The following is a 21,810-nucleotide window of genomic DNA, read 5'->3' as shown; positions in this document are numbered from 1 at the left end:
TACTTATCGTATCAGTTCCCTCTCCAACTTGGATCCAGAATTTAGTTTGATTTTTCTAACCTTGCTCGTAGAACTTGGCCTGGTATCATTGTCTTGGAAATTATATGCTGGTAAAAGATCTTTGTCCATTTCCATTCTTGTTTTATATTGACTAAAATATTTGGAATATGTGAAATTTGTGCGTCTTTTTGGATATCTCAATTTTGAATTTCATGCACACACATAATTTCACAATAATCAGTGTTCCTTTTGTTAGTCAATCACAAGCTATTTCATGCCTCATATTTTTCTTTTTTCTTCAATTTTCTGCACTTGCAGGTTGGCCTGTAGCCTTGATGGCATTGTGGGTGCTCTGTCACGGATTCACAGCAGTAAAATTACTTCAGAGAATTATGCGCACTTTCCCTGCGTGTGCTTCTATTGGTAAGCTGTGTTACTGTTTTATCTGTTGGAATGGAGTTGTGAGAATAAGGACTAAGAAAGAACAATGGCAAGGGAGTCTTTTTAGGTGTTAAAACCCTTTGTGATTTTGTCTTTAGATGTAGTAAGTGCTCTTATGATTTTTCTGTTTTCACCCCTCAGAAATATTATATCTTTCTCTTGGCAGGGGAATCGCTTCTAGTTACTACTGGTCTTGTTATTTATTTTGGGGACATGCTGGCATATACTGCTGCAAGAGTTAGTTTCACTGGCCTCTTTTCTCCAAAGTATCTCGCAGCAATAGTTATGATTCCTTTTTGTCTCAAGTTATTCTGTTACTAAACAGATCCCTAGTTTTTTGGCCTCATCTAAGGCACTCCTTGTACTGTATGGGATCAAGAGAAGTGAAATAGGCACCATTATTCAGGTAACTTTCGCAAGATTTCAGTAGTAACAGTGATGCTATTTTCTGGCCCTCTGTAGTTGGGTGGGAGGAACTTATACTTAATTTTTCCTGAATATTATCAGTAATTCTCTTGCCTATACCATGCAGGGAGTGATTATTGGCCTGCTCATTTTTCCTATATTCTATAAATATAGTATCCAATTATGGGAATCCTTTACAAGCTTGAGTAGCAGTCGAGATTTGGGAAACTACGAGATGAGAAGATCCTTAGTTTTCTATGCATCGCTCATGTTTATGTTGGCTATGGTGGTTCCATCATGGATGCAACTTGTGCATTCTTTTCAAATGCATCCTTTGTTATGGTATAATTACCTCCAATTTTTGCTTCTTCTAGCTGCATTGCTTTTGCATGTTCTTTTATGTGAAAGTTGGAAGGCATTTGAGGAAGCTGTATTGTTTGCTATAAGGGTCGAGTAACGTGATTCTTGGAACATTCTGAAAACAATTCCTTCAGGGTGGAAATTTTGCTGTTATGTTGTGCATGTTAAAATCAAACCTGACAAAGATGTTGATTAGCAGAAAATATTCATGTACTTGCATACAGATGTTATGAATTCTGTTAGACATATGAATAAGAGCATAAGTTTTGATTTGTTGATTTGGTTATAAATGACATTTCAATCCACCGTCTAAGGTATTTTGAAATTAAGCAGTGGGTTCTTTTGCTCATGACTGAAAATTTTAGATTAAGTTTCCAGTGGAGGTCCCATTGAATGACACACTAATTAATGAACTTATAATCTAATAGTCCATTTTACTGGGCAAACTAACATGTGAAAATGTCATCTAATTTGGTAATATGAATTTATTGGTCTTCTGTAGGATGCTAAAAAAAAAGACCTGTGTGTCTTATCTTCATCTGAAGTCACAATATACCTCCAAATAGTTTGCCGATTGCCTTAAATTTAAAAATAGTGATATTATTTTTTTGTGAAGTATGAAGACCCGTTACGTTCTTTCCTGGCCAACCAACTTCCCATGGTGCAAATATAGTTTGTTTGTGTAGGCAATTACCTAGCTCTGACTCACAGTCACCTTTCCCTGAAACATATGCTCTCTTATGGAACCATTGCCTGAAATGACATTGCTTGCTCAGTTAAATCTTTGTTCCTCAAGTTTGATGCCTGTAGTTGGCCATCTTGATGCTGACTAAGGTTCGCTTTTGAGATATAACTGACTTTCTTTATAAGTGAATATGTGAGAAAGGTTGATATGTGATTTTGTAACCTTCATTTAATCCGAAAGATTGCAGAAGGAAGCTAGCATGGTGGCTTTATTTTCTGGTGGATTTTGTTAAAATATGTTCATCATCTCCTGGTGAGCTCGGTTTTTAATCCCTTTCAGCGTGGGAAGAAAATTTTTATAAAAGGGGAAACCTTAGTTGTAGCATTTTTCAGATGTTCCATAAGCTCTCTGCATTCCTGAAGGGGAAAGCGGTTGTTGATAAATCAACATAAGTAGGGGTTCTTGATAAATGAATGTCGCTTGCTTCCTTCAAAACTTTCAAGCGACTATTTATGAAAATTCTCCTGTAAATTGAGCTAGGTGCATTTCCAAAAACTGCTGAGGTTGATTATTTTTTATTAGTCATCCAATAGTTTCTCAATAAAATCTTATTAGAGAATCAGTTGACTGGAGATTGTTTATACCCTGAAGTTCAGGTTGCAGTTATACTCACCGTCTTGTGCTTATTTGTTCTCTAATGAGGACTGCTGCCAAGTTAATTATTGACTAGATACTATTTTCCCTGATTAGATGTAAGCTAGTTCTCCTTGTGTTTTCCTGCTGTAGTTGCTTTGAATATAACAATGTTGTTTCCATATTTTCATTGTCAGGGTATTTCATTTTGTTTTCTTGGAACCATTTAAGAGTCTCTCGCTGTGCGCCTATTGGCTGGTCATGATATATTTTTCAGTGAGAAAGTTTTATAACATATCAAAGAATAGCAAGACTGAAAGGATACTTCTACGCAAATACTATCATCTGATGGCTGTTTCAATTTTTGTTCCTGCCCTTATATTTCAGGTACATTGAGGTTGCATGAGTATGGTTGTTTCTTTGCAATTTCATTTGTCTTTTCCAGATAGGTGCTAATATTTTATATTCGTTCTCAGCCAAGGTTTCTTGATCTGGCTTTTGGTGCAGCTTTGGCGGTTTTCCTCTTGTTGGAAATTATACGAGTATGTCCTGGTCGAGGAGACCTGCTTTGCCACAATCATTTAACTGAAGTTATTTTGTTCTTCTTTTAACACATATATCTTTCTACTTCATCAATCCATATATTGTTTAAATTCCGGAAGTCTGCTGAAATATCTACTGATAGGGAACTCAAGTGTCATACTTCTGCTTCTTCAGCAATTCTCTTCTAACACAACTGCATCTGAAGAAACCAATTTATTTCAATATTTCAGTGGACTAGATATTTATAAGTGGAAAAGTATGAATTACCATGCATTTGAAGATTCTTTCTGATCAGGATGCATTTGGTTAGTCTGAGAGAAGCATGATGATGCTAGAAGAAAGTAATTCGAGTTTTTTCACTTGTCTGAATGGGGAACGGACACTACAAAAATTTGGTTTTCAAGGTTCCTTCTTATTTGAGAGCAAATTGAAGCAATAAAGATAAATTTTGTAGAAAAATAGACTTTCATTTTTATTTTGAATGTGTTTATTCTAATGAGCTATTATCCAAAAAACAACTAATGCACAGAGATTATATGGTCATGAAAACTAGGAGATAGAATTCTGTTTAGAAAATAGAGAAAAGTTTAATGGAAGTACTACATATATCTCTTTAGTTTGCTGCAATGGTCTGAAGTTCATTTAGCTTCCACCTCACCTAGCAAGCATAAAACTGTTAGTTCATAATTTGGCTGTAGGGAGTTTGGTTGAATCAGTTGTATGTAATATTCAAGAACTTCTGTCAATTTTTTCTTGTTTCTAGAGAGATGAAAATTTGTTAGAAAAGAAGGAGAAAAGAACATTGTATGAGGTGTTCTGAAGACCTTGCTCCTGCTGCTTCTTTGCATTGACTGTTCTTTTTTGTTTTTTGTTCATGGTTACTATGTTGTTTATTGCATCTTCTTGGTAACTTAAAGAACTGTGCTTTTTTGCTGGGTAGATATGGAAAATTTGGCCATTAGGCCATCTAGTGCACCAATTCATGAATGCTTTTACTGACCATCGTGACTCTGATCTTCTGATTGTCAGGTGTGTGTTTCTGCCCTTATAACATAGTATAAGTACACCTTGTGGTGGTTATAAATTGTTAATAATTGGTTCCTCCTTTTGATCATTGTTCAGCCATTTTTCACTGTTATTGGGTTGCGCCCTTCCAATCTGGCTATCTTCTGGTTTTACTGATAGACCACTTGCCCCTTTCGCTGGAATTCTGAGTCTTGGTATTGGAGATACTATGGTAAATTTGTGTGCTTCTTTTCAAGCTGTCTGTTTCGGCCCTATTGTCCTTGATCTCAACAAGAGTTGAAAGTTTTGACTCGCCATTCAATTATTATACATCTGGTTAAGTTAGCAAACTTGGATGTCGAGCTACATAAATTTTATGGTCTTGATCAAATGACGTACAGGGCACGACTTCATTCCAGTTACTATCTTTGTATGAAACTATTTATTTTTGTAATACTGATACCTCAGAAAACGTATATGTAACTTCCATGACCAGATGACAACTTTGGATGATATTTAATCCCTATAAAATGGCTTGAATGCATGATAATTAACACTCTTCTGAGGGAAAGATCTGACATGTCTTGTCAGAACACAAGCATGTATTTGTAATTTTTGTATGATTGCCCTTTCATGAACCAAGCTTTTCAGTAGGAAGTTCTGTCAGTACCTTAGATGGGGATTTGTCTGAGGGCATGTATATATATTATGTCCTAATATATGTGATTATGTTTTCATGTACTCGGCTGATTTCAGTTTCAAGTCTAGTTTAAGAAAACAGAGCCTAGCTATCCCCAAAGAGAACACATCATAATATAGATGTGAATATTTCTGACTTGACATGTTATTTTGTGATGCAGCTTTTATATGCCTGTTTCCTATTGAACTCTTTGTGTCATGCCAAATCTGGTCCAAGAATTATGCTGATAGAGGTCTAGTGAATTATGAGTGATTCGTGAAAAACATGATTGTTTTAAATTAACTTGGCTTGATTTTCTGCACTTGGTTCTGAGGGATGACAAGATAAACAGAAAGCGTAAGTTATTATAGCTGAAGTTACTTATTGGAATATATTCTTGTAATTGATATCTATATAAAATATGTATTCAATAATTTTCACACTCTTAGAGCTTTAGGTGGAGAAACTGAGAGCTTAACAATTTGGTTGAAAACGTAACACTTACTGATTTAGAAAGTGTCAAGCAGCCTTGGAGTAGAACTCTTTTCCTGCACTACCTATTCAAGCATGCCATAAATGCCAATGGATAAGTTTTATGGGCCTCTTCAGTGACTTTGCATCTCAACTCTGTAAATTACCTAAATATTTCTGAGTCGTTACGGTCTTTCTGTTGAAAGCATGTCAGAGGTGTTTCTGAAGGGCTGGAATAAAGCTAACTTATAGTATTCATGTAGCAATTTTGTCTGCAGTGTATTCTTTCAGTCATGAAGAAACAAAGAAAAAAAATGAGAATAAAACAAAACAAAACTTTGTAGGAGCATGCTTATGCCAAGCGCTCATGATCCTTTCTTATGCTTGATGATAGTCTATTATATGAGTACCCTGTTTACACCATCAATCACACTTCTGTTTTGGTTCTTTACTGATGCTGATATAGCTGCTACCATTTTCCCATCCGTTGCTTGTAATAATAATATTTCATTATGTAATACTAGGCATCAATGGTCGGCCACAAGTATGGAGTCCTACGCTGGAGTAAAACTGGCAGTACTTGCTTTTACACCTCTCTTGGATTTTTCTTTGTTAAAATTATCAGTTTTTTCCTAACGGGTCTGCTTTCCTCTCTACAGAGAAAACAATTGAAGGCACTGCCGCTGGCATTACCTCTGTTCTTGCTGCATGCTTTATGCTACTTCCACTTCTAGCTGCAACTGGATACATCTTCACCTTGGTCTCTCTCTCTCTCTCTCTTCCCCTTGTTTTTGTGTGTGTGCCTTGCGGAGGGTTGGTGGGTGCTTTTGTGCCTGCCCTCACAACTTGCTACTCTGTTCTGTGCATGTGGTGGTGTTTATGAGGTAGAGAATACAATTCTTCATCTATATCTTATTCTGAATGTTTGTGTTTTGCAGCACTGGTTTTCTTTGATTGTAGCAGTGACAATCAGTGGTCTGTTGGAAGCTTATACAGCACAGCTTGATAATGCCTTCATACCTCTTGTCTTCTACAGTCTTCTCTGTTTATAATGCTACAGAAGTGTGTTTTAACTAGTTCAAGTTGCAAGTCCCTAGTCTTTTTAAAATTTTCATTTGTCTACATGTTGCTCGAATGACAGATACGTTTTGTAAATATTACTGATATAACTTGTACCATAGATATACGAAAGTAAGTGGTCTTCTTACTTTTGTCAAGTACCTGGGTTATGTAACACCTCAATTTTGACCCAGTTTCGTGTTATATTCATGGATAGATTCCCAGAACAGCCTAGTGAAAAAATAGGAGGATTTTGCAAAGTGTAGAGACAATGCGGAAGTGGAAAACGTTTTCCCCTAACATTTTATGACTTAAGATCTTGTGATGTCATTGTTTATATGTTCAATTCAGATATCTGTTGGGAATCTTAGTTGGATGAGGAATCATTTCAAAGCTGTTGATATTATACTTGTTGTCTACTCGAGTGTAGAAAGATTCATATGCTCATATATTTCACATGCTGAAATACTTTGACGGGGCTAGCATGTTCTATTTTAAGATGTATTTAGTTAAATTTTGGCATGTCCTCTGACATTTTATGCCTTGGATCTTGTGAATGTGTTTGCTTATATGTCCCAAACAACTTTCTGTGGTACGCCTCTGGTTTCAGGTGTATCACTGCTTTATGAATTATTTTAGATATTGCGAGACTCTTAGTTGAACAAGGAATCATTTCAAAGTTGTTGATATTATACTTGTTGGCTGTTGCTCAATTAGTGTAGAACATATGCTCATACATTTCACATGCTTGAATGATTGATGTGGCCAACTCGTTCTATCATACGATCTATTTAATTAGATCTTGGCACTGTATAAATGTCAACTCATGGGCCTCTTAGATTCTTCAGTGTTTAGCCGGACATAGTACGGGTTATTGATGTTATTGCTGGAGCTTCATGTGGACGAGTCGATCCAACGTGTTGATATTATTTGGACGGTGCAGTATGTGGAACATGGAACACAGGATTGACTTCAAGCTGGTACTTGATGTACCGCGTAGCAGTAAGTCATTTATTTGTTGTCATCAGATCAATTGGGACTTGGGAGTGATTTTTGGTCCTTATACATATGATAGTTTATACTGCTGAGAATCAGAATTAATAGTAATTTTTGAAGTACCAGTGACTTGGTTAATATGCATTAAGGTGAGGAAACCTAGTTACCCAAGAAAGCAAAAAGATAGAAAAAGAGAAGTGATTAGTTTCTTGATATACTAAGAAATGAATGACTTCAACATGTCTCAGAATATGACAGCATTTCTCTGGGACAGTTGTAAGCTAATAATAAGAATTGCCATTTCATTCGCATTTATGGTGGGTCAAATATAGTTGTTTTATGATATTTTATAGTTATTTTAGAGAAGTTGAATTACCAGTCATAGATCTTTTGTCTTTGTGCGATGGATACTTGATTTAACTAGATCTTGAAGAACTGAGAGATATAGACATAACACTGTATTTACACTGTCCATGAACAACATATGACCGATCATTATATTTTCACGTTTTGTTTCAGGTAGATCCATATGTGTAGTAATTTTTCCTCCAGTAAGAAATAGATATCCTTATTCTTCACCCAAAAAGTGAAAAAATAAAACTAGTTGAGAAGCATCAGGAGCAATCAATAGTTGTATACCACCACATATACAAATGACTTTAAGTTTGGCATACTTCTCTTGACAAACAACAGTTTGTTGAGTGGTAAGATAGAAATTAACTGAAGTATGTCTGGTATCATTTGGAGAGAGGGAAAGGGCATATGGTTTAGTCAATTCCTTTGGTGAAGATGTTGATAGCCTCTGGTATTTTGTTTGGCATCAAGAAGCTGACGCAAGGAAATGAAAAGTCGATATAGATGCCTTGATGATATGTATTTATCCGAAGTGCCCCTTTTTCTTGGTAATATTGGGAGTCTTGTTACTTAAGTCAGCCGTCCGGGGTCAAAGTGTTGGAGCAATTCAGATTTTTTTTTGCAACAAATTGGTATTCTGCAACACAAATTGCAGTAGAGGATTACATCCGACCCCTAAAAGTATTGGTTAGTTCTTCTTGTTGGTTACTTAAAAGGTTGTTGGTGCAGTTCTTCTCTGTCTTGATATTCTTGACAATCTTTTGCTGATTTCATAACAGAGCAAGGGGAGAAGCGTTTGTCTGTTTTAAAGGGTTGAATAACCTTCGCCCGCCCTTCAACTAGTTAGTTTGTTTCTTTTTTATTGAAAATAAATTAGAAATAGTATTTTGATTCCTGCGAACAAGTTAAATTAATTTGATTTAAAGTAGAAGCTATAAGCATCTTTCTATCATTTTTTGCAGTTTATTGATAAAAAATATAAACATTAGATTATTTTTTCACGCAGTCCGACTTCACTTTTTTCCAATTGCAATCTTGTACTACAGTTGAAATTCAATGTAGATTCTAACCCCTCAAGTAAAGAACTGTTACAAATAATGAAGAAACTTGTAGATTTAGATATGAAGCAACGTAAAATAAACCAAATTTGATACCTGAATATTCGGTTTGATAACATGCTATTAATTCTTCTTCTGCTTCTGGTAAATCAAAGGGTAATTTCTCACACTCGGCTTCAACATCAACACAACATAGGTCATGGGAAGGATCTCGGAGATCCACCAAAGTACAAAAGTCAGGATCTTTTAGAAATTTCTGCAATTTATTTTCACCATAAAATTAGAGGTCATTGAAAATATCCCCTAAAATTTGTGGGGTTTTTTATTATTAAAAATATATATATGTTTGTAATAACAGAAGAAAAGTAATTTAAATTTTAGAAATTAAAGATTGAGTGATAAACGAGTATAATAAACACACAAGAATATTTTACTCAAGAAAAAAAACACACACACAAGAATATTCAATGTTCCTAGCGTTCTTAGGTATTCTTTTATCTTAAGATTAAATTAACTGTTTACTAATCCAATAAGTAGACTTTTTAAAATAAAATAAACCATAAATTTGAACTTAAGGTAAATATTTTCAAAAAAATAAGAAAAAGATATATTTGCTCATTTTTCTAAAAAATGTTTAATATTTAGTAATATATATTTTTATTGAATATAGTCTCTCTCTCTCTCTCTATATATATATATAAATAATATATATATATATATATATATATATCATAAACAATACAAATATCAGGATGCGAGAGGATCTCATCCAAACAGTTAACTAATAATCTGTTTGTTTATATTTTTCATTTTCAGTTTTACATTGAGTATATTTTTATGGGGCATAAACAAACAGACGTGCTATCTGGCAAGGAGGAGGACGGCACCTTCCAAATTAGACTATATAGAATGAAGAAGGCATGTTCAGGATAGTGGTCCTCTATATATATGAGGTTGAAATAATTTAAGTCATTTGTGGGGATGACTACTTTAGGAGTTGATTAGACAAAAGAACAGAGACATTTATTGGAGCACAAGTTTTGTGCGATCAAATGTACGGTATAGTATTTTGGGTACAAGAAAGTAGTACATATATTTTGAGAATGGTAAGATGCATTAGTTGCTACTTTCTGGGTGGGATGATCGGTGTAAAGTATTGATTTTAAGTGCTTTATGTAGTTTTAGTGTTGTTGAGGTCGTCATTAATTTAACTATATTAAAAAGAAATATTCAAGATGGATAGGTATAGAGATGCAGATTTCAAACATATATAACAGTAAATTCATTTAATTTGTTTGAATAATTCCATGCAACAAAGTGTCTGAAATTCTTTTACCTTTATTTGAACTTTACTTTGTTGAACTTCAATGAATCCTCAAATATATTTGATATAAAGTCATTTGGAAATTTTACTCCAATTTCTTTATTTCAAATCAAAATCCTTCCATCCAAAATATGAAACTTGAAGAGTAGCAGTTAAATTTTACTATTTTTCTATAGAGTGTTTGAAAAATGATGACAATTGTTGTGTGTGTGTTTTGGTGGCATTTGTGTAATCCTATGCTTTATTTATTATTCTTTTCATTTTGTTTTACTTAATTAGGCTAGATAATTGTTATTATGCCTCTAAAATAGGGCATATCAACTACTCTTATTTGACAAGAGAGATATTTTTGTACCTTACAATTTGATGCATCTTTATCCATTGCACTCGAAATTTAATATAATGAAGTTATTGTGGCAAATTAAAATACATAATAGGAACTCTTGATTGTAAATTGGTGTTGCATTCCATCTTTCACTTTATAAATACATATACAGGACGCATAAGTACACGTGACAACATGATTGGCCAGACTACTCGATACTTCCAATCAAGATTACCCATCCATATGCTGGACCACCATATAGGATCCCTATTTATATACGCGAACATGCAAAGAGAGTGACGTGACATCAAGTTCAAGTGAATACTGAAGTGATAGTTTAAATGAAATAGGTTGTACATAATGCAAGTGAAACGGAGCCATTTTACGATAGGTTAGGTTACTTGCTTGTAGTAGTAAGTCAATGATTTGATTGTGGAGAGTGGTTTTGATCCGTAATGCATTTTGATGGACATGTCACTAAGACATTCCTTTTTTTGAGAAATAGTACGTTGTGACTCAAGTAAGATGTTTCATGGCAAGGGAGTGCTTCTATGCTGGTCGTCTTTCTTTTTCGTTATTTCAGAAAAAAAAAAAAATCGAACCTTCATTTTCAGTGTAAACTAGCAAGCAAATGAACCCCTATATATATCTGTTATTGGTCTTAACCCTCATGTATATATATGTAGTACTACTATACTATTTGGTACTGTACAAAGTGGACCTATCGAAAACTTTGTTGTTCATTTACTTGTATTATAAGGGAAGATAAGAAGCGAAGAACACAAGGTTGTCCCAAAAATCCAACAAAAAAACTTGCTGATTCTTGATGTACATTTGTCACTAGAGATTGGGGTGGCATTTAGCAATTATTGGTTCATCAACTTCACTGCACTTTTTCCTTTCCAGCTCATAAAAAGGGTCATGCCTTCATATCTAGTTGCGGAGGCTCTTTATTGACTTGTTGCGGCAAAGAATAGAGTGAATAAGAGTTCATCAATGAAGGAGAACAATTTCATGTGCCTAAAGGCATTATTATGGGACCCCTTTTCACGCTCTTTTGCAGCATTTGTCACAATTTTGAGACACAAACCTTGTTTCGCAGGGAGTACTGGCAGATGTTTGATCGTCAACAAGTTTGACATTGATTGTTTTAAATGAAAAAATTGGATAAGAACGACTATTTTCTTAAGCGTCGTCGAGGAGGTAACATCTTTTTGGAACTAAAGAGGTATACATATATGTCAACTCCAGTTCTTCTCAACAAACTTCATTTTAGTGAGTCAAGCGAAAAAGAGAATATAAAGTTAAATATATCATTTATGAAATCTTTTAATCGTAACTAGGTTAAGTAAGAAAAACAAATACGATAATGTATATGTATGTATTTGAATATCTTGCACATTAATTTTCAAAACTTTTTGTAATTTTTAGTCTATGAGTTGGGTCTTTTTCTAGTATTATGAGATTAATTATATTACGTCTCATCTATCTTAAAAAATTTTGCAATTTCAGTCCCACTATTAAATACTTAATGAAAAAATTATTTGTTCGTTAAGTTGAAAACTTTTATATTTTTATATTATTTTTTCTTTTCTTATCTTATCCAAGCAACATGAGTACATCTATTATTCTGAGTTATGACACAAATATACGTAAATATTTAGAGGAGTTGGAAAAAATATTTATCTTATTTTAGAAATGAGCGAAATATATATATATATATATATGTGAAAATTATTACATGAATTTCAACAAAGCTTCACATTCTAATTTCCACTATAAATATATGTTCTCCCTCTCAAATGTCAATGAAGACAATGAAGAAATTAGGTGAAAAATGATTATGAGAGTTTGATACTATGAAAAAGTTAAACGAACTTCTTTCCAAAACAGGCGAGTGAATGGACATGTGCATTGCTACTCTTTTCCTTTTAAGTTACAGCAATAGCACCAAATTAAATGCAACACAAGTCATGAGTATGTGTTAGAACATTTGAGGTGAGAAATATAAAGATTAATGAAAAATCAATCATAGATATTGGGTGGGGGTTGTGTCAAGGAATTATGGATTCTAAGTTGCCAACAAATCTATATCCCATATATATGTCTCTACCACATATGTAATCAACTCTTATTGTTAATATTCAAAGCATATATATTGTAATAATAAATGGTTTTCCTCGCTCCGTATATCTCGACTATATATATATATATTAGACACTTATGTTATAGAATATTTAAAGTGATTTATGTATTATATGCAGAGAAATTACTTCTTACCTTTAGACATTTGCATGTATCACATGTATACCATACTTATATCAACATCAAACTCCATTTTCGTTGTTTGATGTTGCAAGTACGTACAAATTATCCTTATTGTACTTCAATGTCACTATAAAGTAACAAATATTGTTTTTTGCTTTTTTCATATATGTGATTCTGATATGTAATTATGTGTGAATTATATATATATATATATATATATATATATATGTGCATCCATGAGGTCAACATGTGGGATGTAGATGTAGATGATGAATAATTACTAGGTTAAATTGAGATGTGAATCTTTAATTAATTCCACAAGGTAATGTTAATATTTTATTTTTTAATATTATCATATGCGCATTCAACAACTAATGACAAATTGCTTTATCAATGTTAATGATCAGCATGAAACTTTCATCTCATCATTGAAGAACTTTTTGATATGGTTTGCGATTTGATAGGTTTTCTGTTGTATGAGATATTATCCGTCCTAACTTCGTAGGATCCTCACGATGTTATTTCTGAAAAGGCGCCTTACTAGAGAGATGAGACTCTTCAACCAACTAATTTGGGACGCTTACCTATATCATCAAACCCATACAAGGGGGCTTGGGGATGGATACATGGTCTCTTCCCAACGGACGAATCTAAATTATACGGCTTGTGATTCGATCTGTATCCCATTACTTGAGGTATTGCCCAAAATTTATTAGAATATACGTATATAAAATCCAAAAGTAAAATATTAATATTTTATCATAGCTCTTAAAATAATGCGTAGTTACAAAATTATTCAATGTTTCAATGAACTTCTCAAATTTTGGTTCCGTTGATTACACTTACAATATTATTCACATCTTATAAGCTTTATATTATATAATATTCTATTCAAATATTTAAAAATTTTATCTTTAAACAAAACTTAATTTTATAACAAAAACAAACTTATAATATCCAAATTAATTATGTGTGGAAAACATATAAGTGACTTGTCAATGATGAATAGATCAGTTTAATAATAATTAATTGGAATGCCAAAACATATATGAAAGCATTTAATTGCGGTTTATATATATGTGTTCATATGAAACAATATTATCTGATAAAAGGGTCCTTTAATTAGCTTGAAAACAGGGCTGCCCGAAATATGACAAGTAATCAATAGTGACATTTCATGGATGCATCAAACATGACTCACATGCATTGGTCTCCCATATTTACACCAATACCCTAAGTCCCATCCCATCCATCACTTCAATTCATATTTTAATAATAATAAAAAAAAATGTGTGAAGTGTGTAATGTGTGAAATATGTGTTTTGTTACCTTTCGTGTTACTTATGATTTAGGGTGTCATCGTACATTATAGTATGTCTGCAAAAATATCTACTTTCTTAACACTGACCATTATGTTTGTAATAAAAGTTGAAAATTGAAACAGAAACATAAAGTTGGATATATTTCTAACATTAATTAGACCTAGGGCCCAAGTATTAAAAAAAATATATATAGACCTAGAGGGAAAAAGTTATAATATATAGTGTATTTGGTTAGAATTAATTACTTTTTTTTTATTTTATATATAAGGTGCCAAATTATGTTTACTTCGAGGTAAAAAGTTGTGTATTATTTGGTTTTATATATATATATATATATATATAGACGCATGCACTAAAAGTAAAAAAAAAGTTTGTGCAGATAACCATCATTAAAAATAATTAATGATACATTTATTATGGCAATCTAGTAACAATAATTATTTATTATTTTTATATTTTGTTGCCACAATATTGTTTAAATAGTTATCTATGGTGCAATTCTCAACACTGATTGACAAAAACGTACTATGTTATTTAACCAATATTTTTAGTGATAATTTTTGAAATTATTAAATGATATTTTTTTATCATTAATATTATCTTTTGTGATAACGATGAAAACCTTTAAATGAAGTTATAGGTTATTTATAAAACTCAATTTTTTCAGCAAAAGGCTAAAATCGTAATTATCCCTTGTTAAAACAGTCTCTCTCTATATATATATGAGGAGTAACATGCACATCAAAACCATTACCAAACACAAGTAGTCTTCATTTGGAGGAAACCCTTTTCATGGCGAAAACGAAAACAATTGGGAAGAAGCAGAAGAAGAATGGTGGCATTGTCAAGCTCAAAGTAGCGGTTGAGAGGCTGCAAAGGAGTCTACTTCTAGGCAAGAAATCATGCCCGGGGGAGGTCGACGAACTCGATGAAATAGCCGTGCCGGAGGACGTGAAGGAAGGGCATTTTGCCGTCATTGCGGTGGACGACGAGGAGCTCAAGAGATTTGTCGTGCCGTTGAGTTTCCTAACGCACCCCTCCTTCTTGAGGCTATTGGAGCAGGCGGCGGAAGAGTATGGCTTTGATCACGACGGAGCCCTCACGGTTCCGTGCCGGCCCACCGAGCTCGAGAGGATACTGGCGGAGCAGTGGGCGGAGGAAAGGGTGGTTGGCGATGATCATAATTGGGATTCATGCAATAAAACCATGGTCAAGAGCTGCTAATATATATTATCTATATATATATATATATATATATACATGCGTCAATACATTGTTTTTGTCAAATTCATGTTAACTTTACGTTGTAAAATACGATAATAGTAAGAGTAGCACTACGTATGTTTGACTTGCTGTAACATCATTTCATGCAGGTTTTTTAAGAGTGCTACTCTTACAAACAATTTCTTTTTCTTTGCACTTCAATTAATTGGCTCCTAATTAAATATCAAATGATGTCGGTGTAGTTTATTGGCAGATGAGTGTTCATTTTGTACTTTATTTTAATCTTTTTAGTCATGGAAATTATGAGATTTGGGATTTTTCACCTTTATTTTTCTTCTTTGGTCCTGTAAATTAAGGGAGAAGAGAGAGGGAGTTTCGAATCAAATCTATTACATTAAAAAGTTAAGCATGGATAATTAATTAGGAAAATTTTTAGCTCAAATCGTGTTTGGTATGACCTAAACTAACTACATTATTAGTCTAATAACGGATTGAATTTTCTATTGCAATTTATAATATTGCATCTTATATTTCATTTATATATAAAGATTACACTTGTTATCAATTTTATCCTAAAAAAAAAAGAATATTCACGTAGCTTCTGTTTAGTGTGTAGTAATCACACTTATCGTATGATTGATTAAGTTCAATCAAATTTGATTTAAAAAATTAATTTGTATAATATCCATTCAAAACCCAACCAATTAAAGTCAGTTGAATTCAAAATACTCCTAGCTACCATAGTATAATTGTCAGGCACAATGTGCATATTCACTTAATATCATTGCATTTCAATGTGATTAATAACTCCAATTCTTGTAAGGGCAATTTGATCAATATATTCAATTTTTTTTTGTTGATATTAATAAGTTCTGTTTATTTTGGATCATGATAAATCTATTTGTTAAATAAAAATAAATATTAAGAATATTAGAATTAATTATTCAAAATCACAATGAATTTATATGAAAAGAGTGCAAATTATAAGTAAGTAGGATGTAATTGTCCCTATAATAATACATAAAAGGAAGAAATAAGTGTGATCATTTTCAGGTATTCAGGTAATCAATCATTAGAAGTAAAATAAAGGAGCAGATGGTCGGAATATGGGGACCAAAGGCTTAGGTTAGGGCTCAATGATTCTGGTATTTTCTTATCAACAGAGGTGTGTGGGTGGTTTCAGTCTGCTGGCTGGAATTGTCAGTGTCAATTTATTAGGTCATACGAAATTGTCAATGCAGGACGGCGTACGTGGGTTCCGCACTGTTTTCAGCCATCACGACTTTTCCCCGCGACACCAGTTTCAAATAAAATAAACATCATTTATTTAAAAAGAAAATAAATTATTACTTTTTTTTAATATATTCAAATTCATAAAATAAATTTAATGTATTGATACTTTTAAATCAACGAATATATTAAAAATTAATAATAATAAATTATCATAGAAATAGAGTATCGTGTATTTATGTGACTTGAATCTGCAACTTTTAGGGTGAAAATCTCATTTAATTTCATATATTAGGTCATGCTCAATTTTTTGTTTCATTCGTTATAAAAATCTCAATTTTTAGAATAATATCTTTTAATTTGCCTTAATCAAGATCAAATAACTGAAAAAAAAAAAACGTTAATTGCATATTAAGAAGGCATGTGCCTCACACGGTCTCACATTGCGAATTTGGGGGAAAATCAAACACTTTCATCTCTAGTTTCTTGTGTAATTTCCTTTCATCTGCGTGCGAAATGCCTCTTAACAAAAAACTCATACTCAGCCTTTTTTTTTCCCTCCCAAATCTCACATGGAAGAAGGAAAGAAGAAGCATATTATTATTAGAAGAATGAGCATTCGTGACCCAAAGTTCAACTATTTCCCCCCTCATAAAGAAGTTGTGGTGTGATTTTCTTCGCCCTTAACCACATTTGTGGGTCTTTACACACAAAAAAAACACACACTCACTTGCAATATCATCACAACCATATAATCTTCTTTTCGGATACATATAAATAATATACAAAACGAAGTAGTGTTGCGTTTGCTTGATAGGATAACTTGGTGGATAAATGAGCGTAATTACAAGTATTACCCTTAAAGCCAAATTTTATAGAATTTTCAATATTTTTCTAGAATTTTCAAAATTACTTACATATGTTATATTCTTTTATATAAATAGTCAAGTATGTTTTTCAATGATCAACTATTTTTTTTAATTAAATACATTAATAGATTTAGATATGTATGTAGTGTGCAAAATTTAAAAATATACTGAAACCTAACGATTGATTGATCATAAGTACACAATACATGTGTAAACTACAACGAAGAAAATAAACATATCACGTATATATTACTGGAGCCCGAAACCTTCTAGCAATTAAATGAAGAATTGAGGCTTGAGACTTTCATGCTCACATTGGCATCAATTGTGAGGTGGTGATTAGCGTCAAACAAAATCATGCCATTGCCCTACTTTGTGTTTTGATGTGAGAATTGTACATATTTGAAAACTGATTGAACCTTGTCCAGGCCCTTATCCAGCCTAATCACAAGCTCGTGGGATATCCAGCATGCTGTATTTTGTAACGCTTGATACAGCCCAATCCTAAGCAATACATCTCATGAGATGTGAAAAAGAACAACGAAAGAGACATGGCGGATAAAACTGCTTCAACTTACCCGGAGAAAGCTGACTAAAGTATCAAAAAAACTGCTTCAACTTACCCGGAGAAAGCTGACTAAAGTATCAAATTCAACTCACCAGTTTCAAGAATTCTTCAATGTATAAAATCGGAAAATTTTGATCAGCTATTTCAGACACCATCGACATCAAACAAAAGAGCAAATCAACATAATGTACCATTGCAGAATAAGATGGAATTAGTACCACACAAGATTTAACCTAGTGTCATAAACTGTTGCAGTCCTTTAAATCAAATCGAATCTAGATTATTCAAAGATACTAGATAGAATAATGGTTCCAAGACCATAAGATACTCTAGTACAACATCAAATTTATATAAAAATATAGCAAATAGGGATTCATTAAAACCTGCCCACTCTGGCCCTGGATGCAACCAGTGGCAGCAAGTTTAAGGATCTAGCAACATCCATATAATATGTAACTCAGGCATCAACTCCGACTTCAATCCTACAAAGGGGACTTGAACCAGCATTTTCATCCTAAACGCCCAGCAGAGTCACCTGCACTCATCAGCTTTCAACACAGCGCGCTGAATAGAACAACAGACAATCTTCTGGCCCAGTTGCAACAGAAGCTAGAGCCAGGAGCAGTGCCTCCATGCTCATATTGTATCTGCTTCAGTTGGACAAACCAGCCTTTACCTTCAAGTGCTCCTTGAAGTCCATAATGTCACCCTCCCACCTAGTTACAGACTGATTCTCACATACCCATATCTCTTGGGCCACCTGGTTTATAAGCCTAAAATCGTGACTCACAAGAACCAAGCCACCATCCCATTCATTCAATGCCTCAGCAAGCGAGTCAATTGTCTCAATATCCAAATGGTTAGTCGGCTCATCCAACAGCAGCATGTGTGGCTGCCTCCAAGCTAGCCATGCAAAGATCACACGACTTCTTTGTCCGTCAGACAAGTTCTTCATAGGCATCACTTGAGCTTTTCCGCTAAGACCAAACTTCCCAACTGCAGCTCTCATCTTCTCTTCTTCATTTCCAGGGTACTCTTTCAGCATAAACTGCAGAGCAGACATTTCCAGGTCAAGTTTCTCGGTCAAATGCTGATGGAACTGAGCAATTCTCAAATGATTGTGGCGCCGAACCATGCCATCCAGAGGAACTAAATCCCCCGTCATCAGCTTCAGCAGGGTACTTTTTCCAGCACCATTGGGTCCAACCAGGGCTACTCTTGAATCAAGGTCCACGCCAAAATCAAGGTTCTTGTAAATAAGATTATCTGGGGTGTAGCCAAATTTCACTTCCACAAACTGAAGAACAGGAGGAGGGAGCTTTCCCACATCATGAAATCGGAAAACAAGAACCTTATCCCTGACCACCTTCTCTGTGAGCCCACCACGCTCCATCTTTGCCAAAGTTTTTTCCTTACTCTGAGCCTGACGGGCTAGCTTTGCAGATCCATGTCCAAAACGTGCAATATATTCCTTCATCGAAGCTATCTGCTCCTGCTCCCACTTATATTGCTTCATCTGGTTCTCTTCAAGTTCAGCACGGGTTTGGACATATTGGTCATAATTACCAGTGTAAAGCTTTAACTTCTTGTTCTGCATATGGATGATGTTGGTACAGACTCCATTCAGAAAATCCTGGGAATGTGAAACCACCACAAGAATTCGATCAAATTTTTTCAACGTTTCCTCCAACCAGACGCAAGCCTCCAAGTCTGTTAATAGACAAACGTGAATAGTAAGAAGACTAGAACTATTAAATAATAATTGAAGATGCTACAAACAATTCTATCAGTTTGTAGTTTGTGTATTTTGACATCAACACATAAAGCTCATGAACTGAATTATTCTCAAATGAAGACACATTTGTGTGATGTTCTGTGAGATCCTGGAATCCCATTCATAACTGGTCTATAAAAAAAAAGAACGTGAAGTAGAATTCAAGAATGATTCAGATTACATAGCTTCAGCAAGGTTTCCATAAAGAATAAGCAAAGCACCGGTTACAGGCATGTAGTATTCAAAAGATGTACAGAACATGCAAATTATTCCGATCTGTAGACCAGCCTTCACTTCAGCATAAACTTTTATGGCAATGGGTTATGACATCAGTATGCAATAAGGACAACACCAAGAGTTTCTGTTAATAAAACCAAGCAAGTCCGAGGTCCATTTTAAATAACACAGTTTAGGTTTTGAAGATCATTGAAAAATGTAATAGCCTGCTAGCATTACCAAGATGATTCGTAGGTTCATCAAGCAACAATACGGTTGGATTCATGAAAAGGGCTCTTGCTAAAGCAATCCTCATTCTCCAGCCACCAGAAAAGTCCTTTGTTTTCTTCTCTTGCATTTTTTTGTTAAAGCCAAGACCAAATAAGATCTCAGCAGCTCGCTTCTCAGCAGTCGCTGCATCCATTGCTTCCAAACGTTCATAAATGCGATCAAGTTGTTCTCCACCACCATCGTCCTATAACAGTATAAAACACGAATAGTTTGTGAGATGCTCCCCCACACAAGCCACTGCTGCTTAATCATATATACGTATACCTGTCCAGCCAATGCTTCAGCTTCTTTTTCCAATTTCAGCCTTTCCTCATCACAACTTATAACAGCCTCAAGTGAAGACATATCAGAAGCTTCAATCTCTCTTGAAAGGTGGTAAATATCCATGTGTTCTGGAATTGGAAGCTCTCGGCAGCCTATAGCAGCAAGAAGAGTAGACTTCCCACAGCCATTTAGACCAAGCAAACCATAGCGTCTACAAAGATAAGGCATTAAAGATGGTGAACATATTACATGAAAAAAACCCTATAATGTCAAGGAGACACCACATACCTGCCATAATTAAGTTCCAGTTCAGAGTCAACTATTAGATCATGACCATGGAAAGTGAGTGAAAGAGATTCTATCTGCAAAACCACAAATCAACACTTATAATTTACATGAAGATAACAATGAAATACAAGCACAGAATTCATAATAATGCTTTCACAGAGAAACTGATGGTTTTATACACATTATTACCTACTACAGAGCGCTCCAAACAAGGTTGAAGTTATTGGATACACTAGGCGCTCATGTAGGTGCACCAAGCTAGCAACAATGAACTAAACATGAGACACTCCTCCAGAAAACATTTCAAAATCAAAGGATGCTATGCAGCTCAAATGAGATGAAATAAACGGCTCCTCATTCACTTAAAGGTTTTATGAAGCATCTTCTCAAATGACATATGTTAGCATCTAAACTTATTAGGATTCTATAATGAAACAAAGCCAAGAAGAGTGCCATGGAAAAAAAGCAAGCATCACCAGGTTTTGTAATATCCTCCACACAGTATATCATATAAAGTTCTTTTTATCCTATGAAGTGTATGATCCATTTACAATGATCTTAACTAGACAACCCATTATACATGCTATATGAAAAACTAGACAATATTCTTAACTTCTTGGTGAAGTAAACAATATAACGGACTCAAAACACAAGACAAGAACCACAGAAGGCCAAGTTCTTGCAAGCTCCCCGACAAGGTAATTAGAGCATATCTTCGACAATATTCCAACTTCATATAAACGGTTCCACAAACCAAAAACGGGAGAGAATAAGACAGATGGACAATGTTTATTTCTTAAATTTGTGTTCCCATTTTCATGAATAAACTGTGCATGTATTTCCCAAAGGAAATCAGTAGAAAAACATATATTCATAAATTAGCAAAACAACTGCACAACTAATTAAATCATCGACAGAAATAACCATAGTAATGATTCACAAATTTCATCCACACACACACACACGCGTATATATTTCCTAAAATAATTAAACCCTCTAAGACTGGATCGAGGAGCATACCCGAATATCTCTAGACAAGGGATGGGAACAGAGCACCCCGGTACATGTCCGATCAGATATCTGAAGATCAGCGACCCCACTAGCCAAACTATCGACTTTGCTACCGTTCTCAGCCGCAGCAGCCTTAGAAGAAGCGGC

The 21,810-nt window shown here is 34.2% G+C and overlaps 3 protein-coding genes across 3 annotated transcripts in view; 2 read left to right on the top strand and 1 right to left on the bottom strand.

Annotated features, from left to right (window-relative positions):
* The window catches only part of LOC105170815 (dolichol kinase EVAN), an 8,654-nt gene extending 2,006 nt beyond the window's left edge, over positions 1-6,648 (top strand). The window contains exons 4-14 of the mRNA XM_020696835.1: positions 242-423; positions 608-678; positions 767-847; positions 974-1,188; positions 2,722-2,911; positions 3,001-3,066; positions 4,008-4,096; positions 4,190-4,304; positions 5,747-5,798; positions 5,882-5,982; positions 6,161-6,648. Of these exons, the coding sequence (XP_020552494.1) occupies positions 242-423; positions 608-678; positions 767-847; positions 974-1,188; positions 2,722-2,911; positions 3,001-3,066; positions 4,008-4,096; positions 4,190-4,304; positions 5,747-5,798; positions 5,882-5,982; positions 6,161-6,274 (1,276 nt within the window). The 3' untranslated portion in view covers positions 6,275-6,648. The remainder of the gene's footprint in view (positions 1-241; positions 424-607; positions 679-766; positions 848-973; positions 1,189-2,721; positions 2,912-3,000; positions 3,067-4,007; positions 4,097-4,189; positions 4,305-5,746; positions 5,799-5,881; positions 5,983-6,160) is intronic.
* LOC105170814 (auxin-responsive protein SAUR50) lies at positions 14,643-15,186 on the top strand. Its single transcript, XM_011091735.2, has one exon. The coding sequence runs from the start codon at positions 14,721-14,723 to the stop codon at positions 15,150-15,152; it is 432 nt and encodes a 143-aa protein (XP_011090037.1). The 5' UTR covers positions 14,643-14,720; the 3' UTR covers positions 15,153-15,186.
* On the bottom strand, positions 18,047-21,810 carry LOC105170264 (ABC transporter F family member 1; the record flags this gene model as incomplete). Its single annotated transcript, XM_011090939.2, is given in 5 exon segments — positions 18,047-19,529; positions 20,050-20,284; positions 20,365-20,575; positions 20,653-20,726; positions 21,673-21,810. Coding segments are annotated over 5 exon segments (1,716 nt in total), but the record flags the coding sequence as incomplete, so codon positions are not given.

This window comes from Sesamum indicum, linkage group LG9, assembly GCF_000512975.1.
Source record: "Sesamum indicum cultivar Zhongzhi No. 13 linkage group LG9, S_indicum_v1.0, whole genome shotgun sequence".
Lineage (NCBI taxonomy): Eukaryota > Viridiplantae > Streptophyta > Magnoliopsida > Lamiales > Pedaliaceae > Sesamum > Sesamum indicum.
This window is presented reverse-complemented; position numbering and strand designations above follow the sequence as displayed.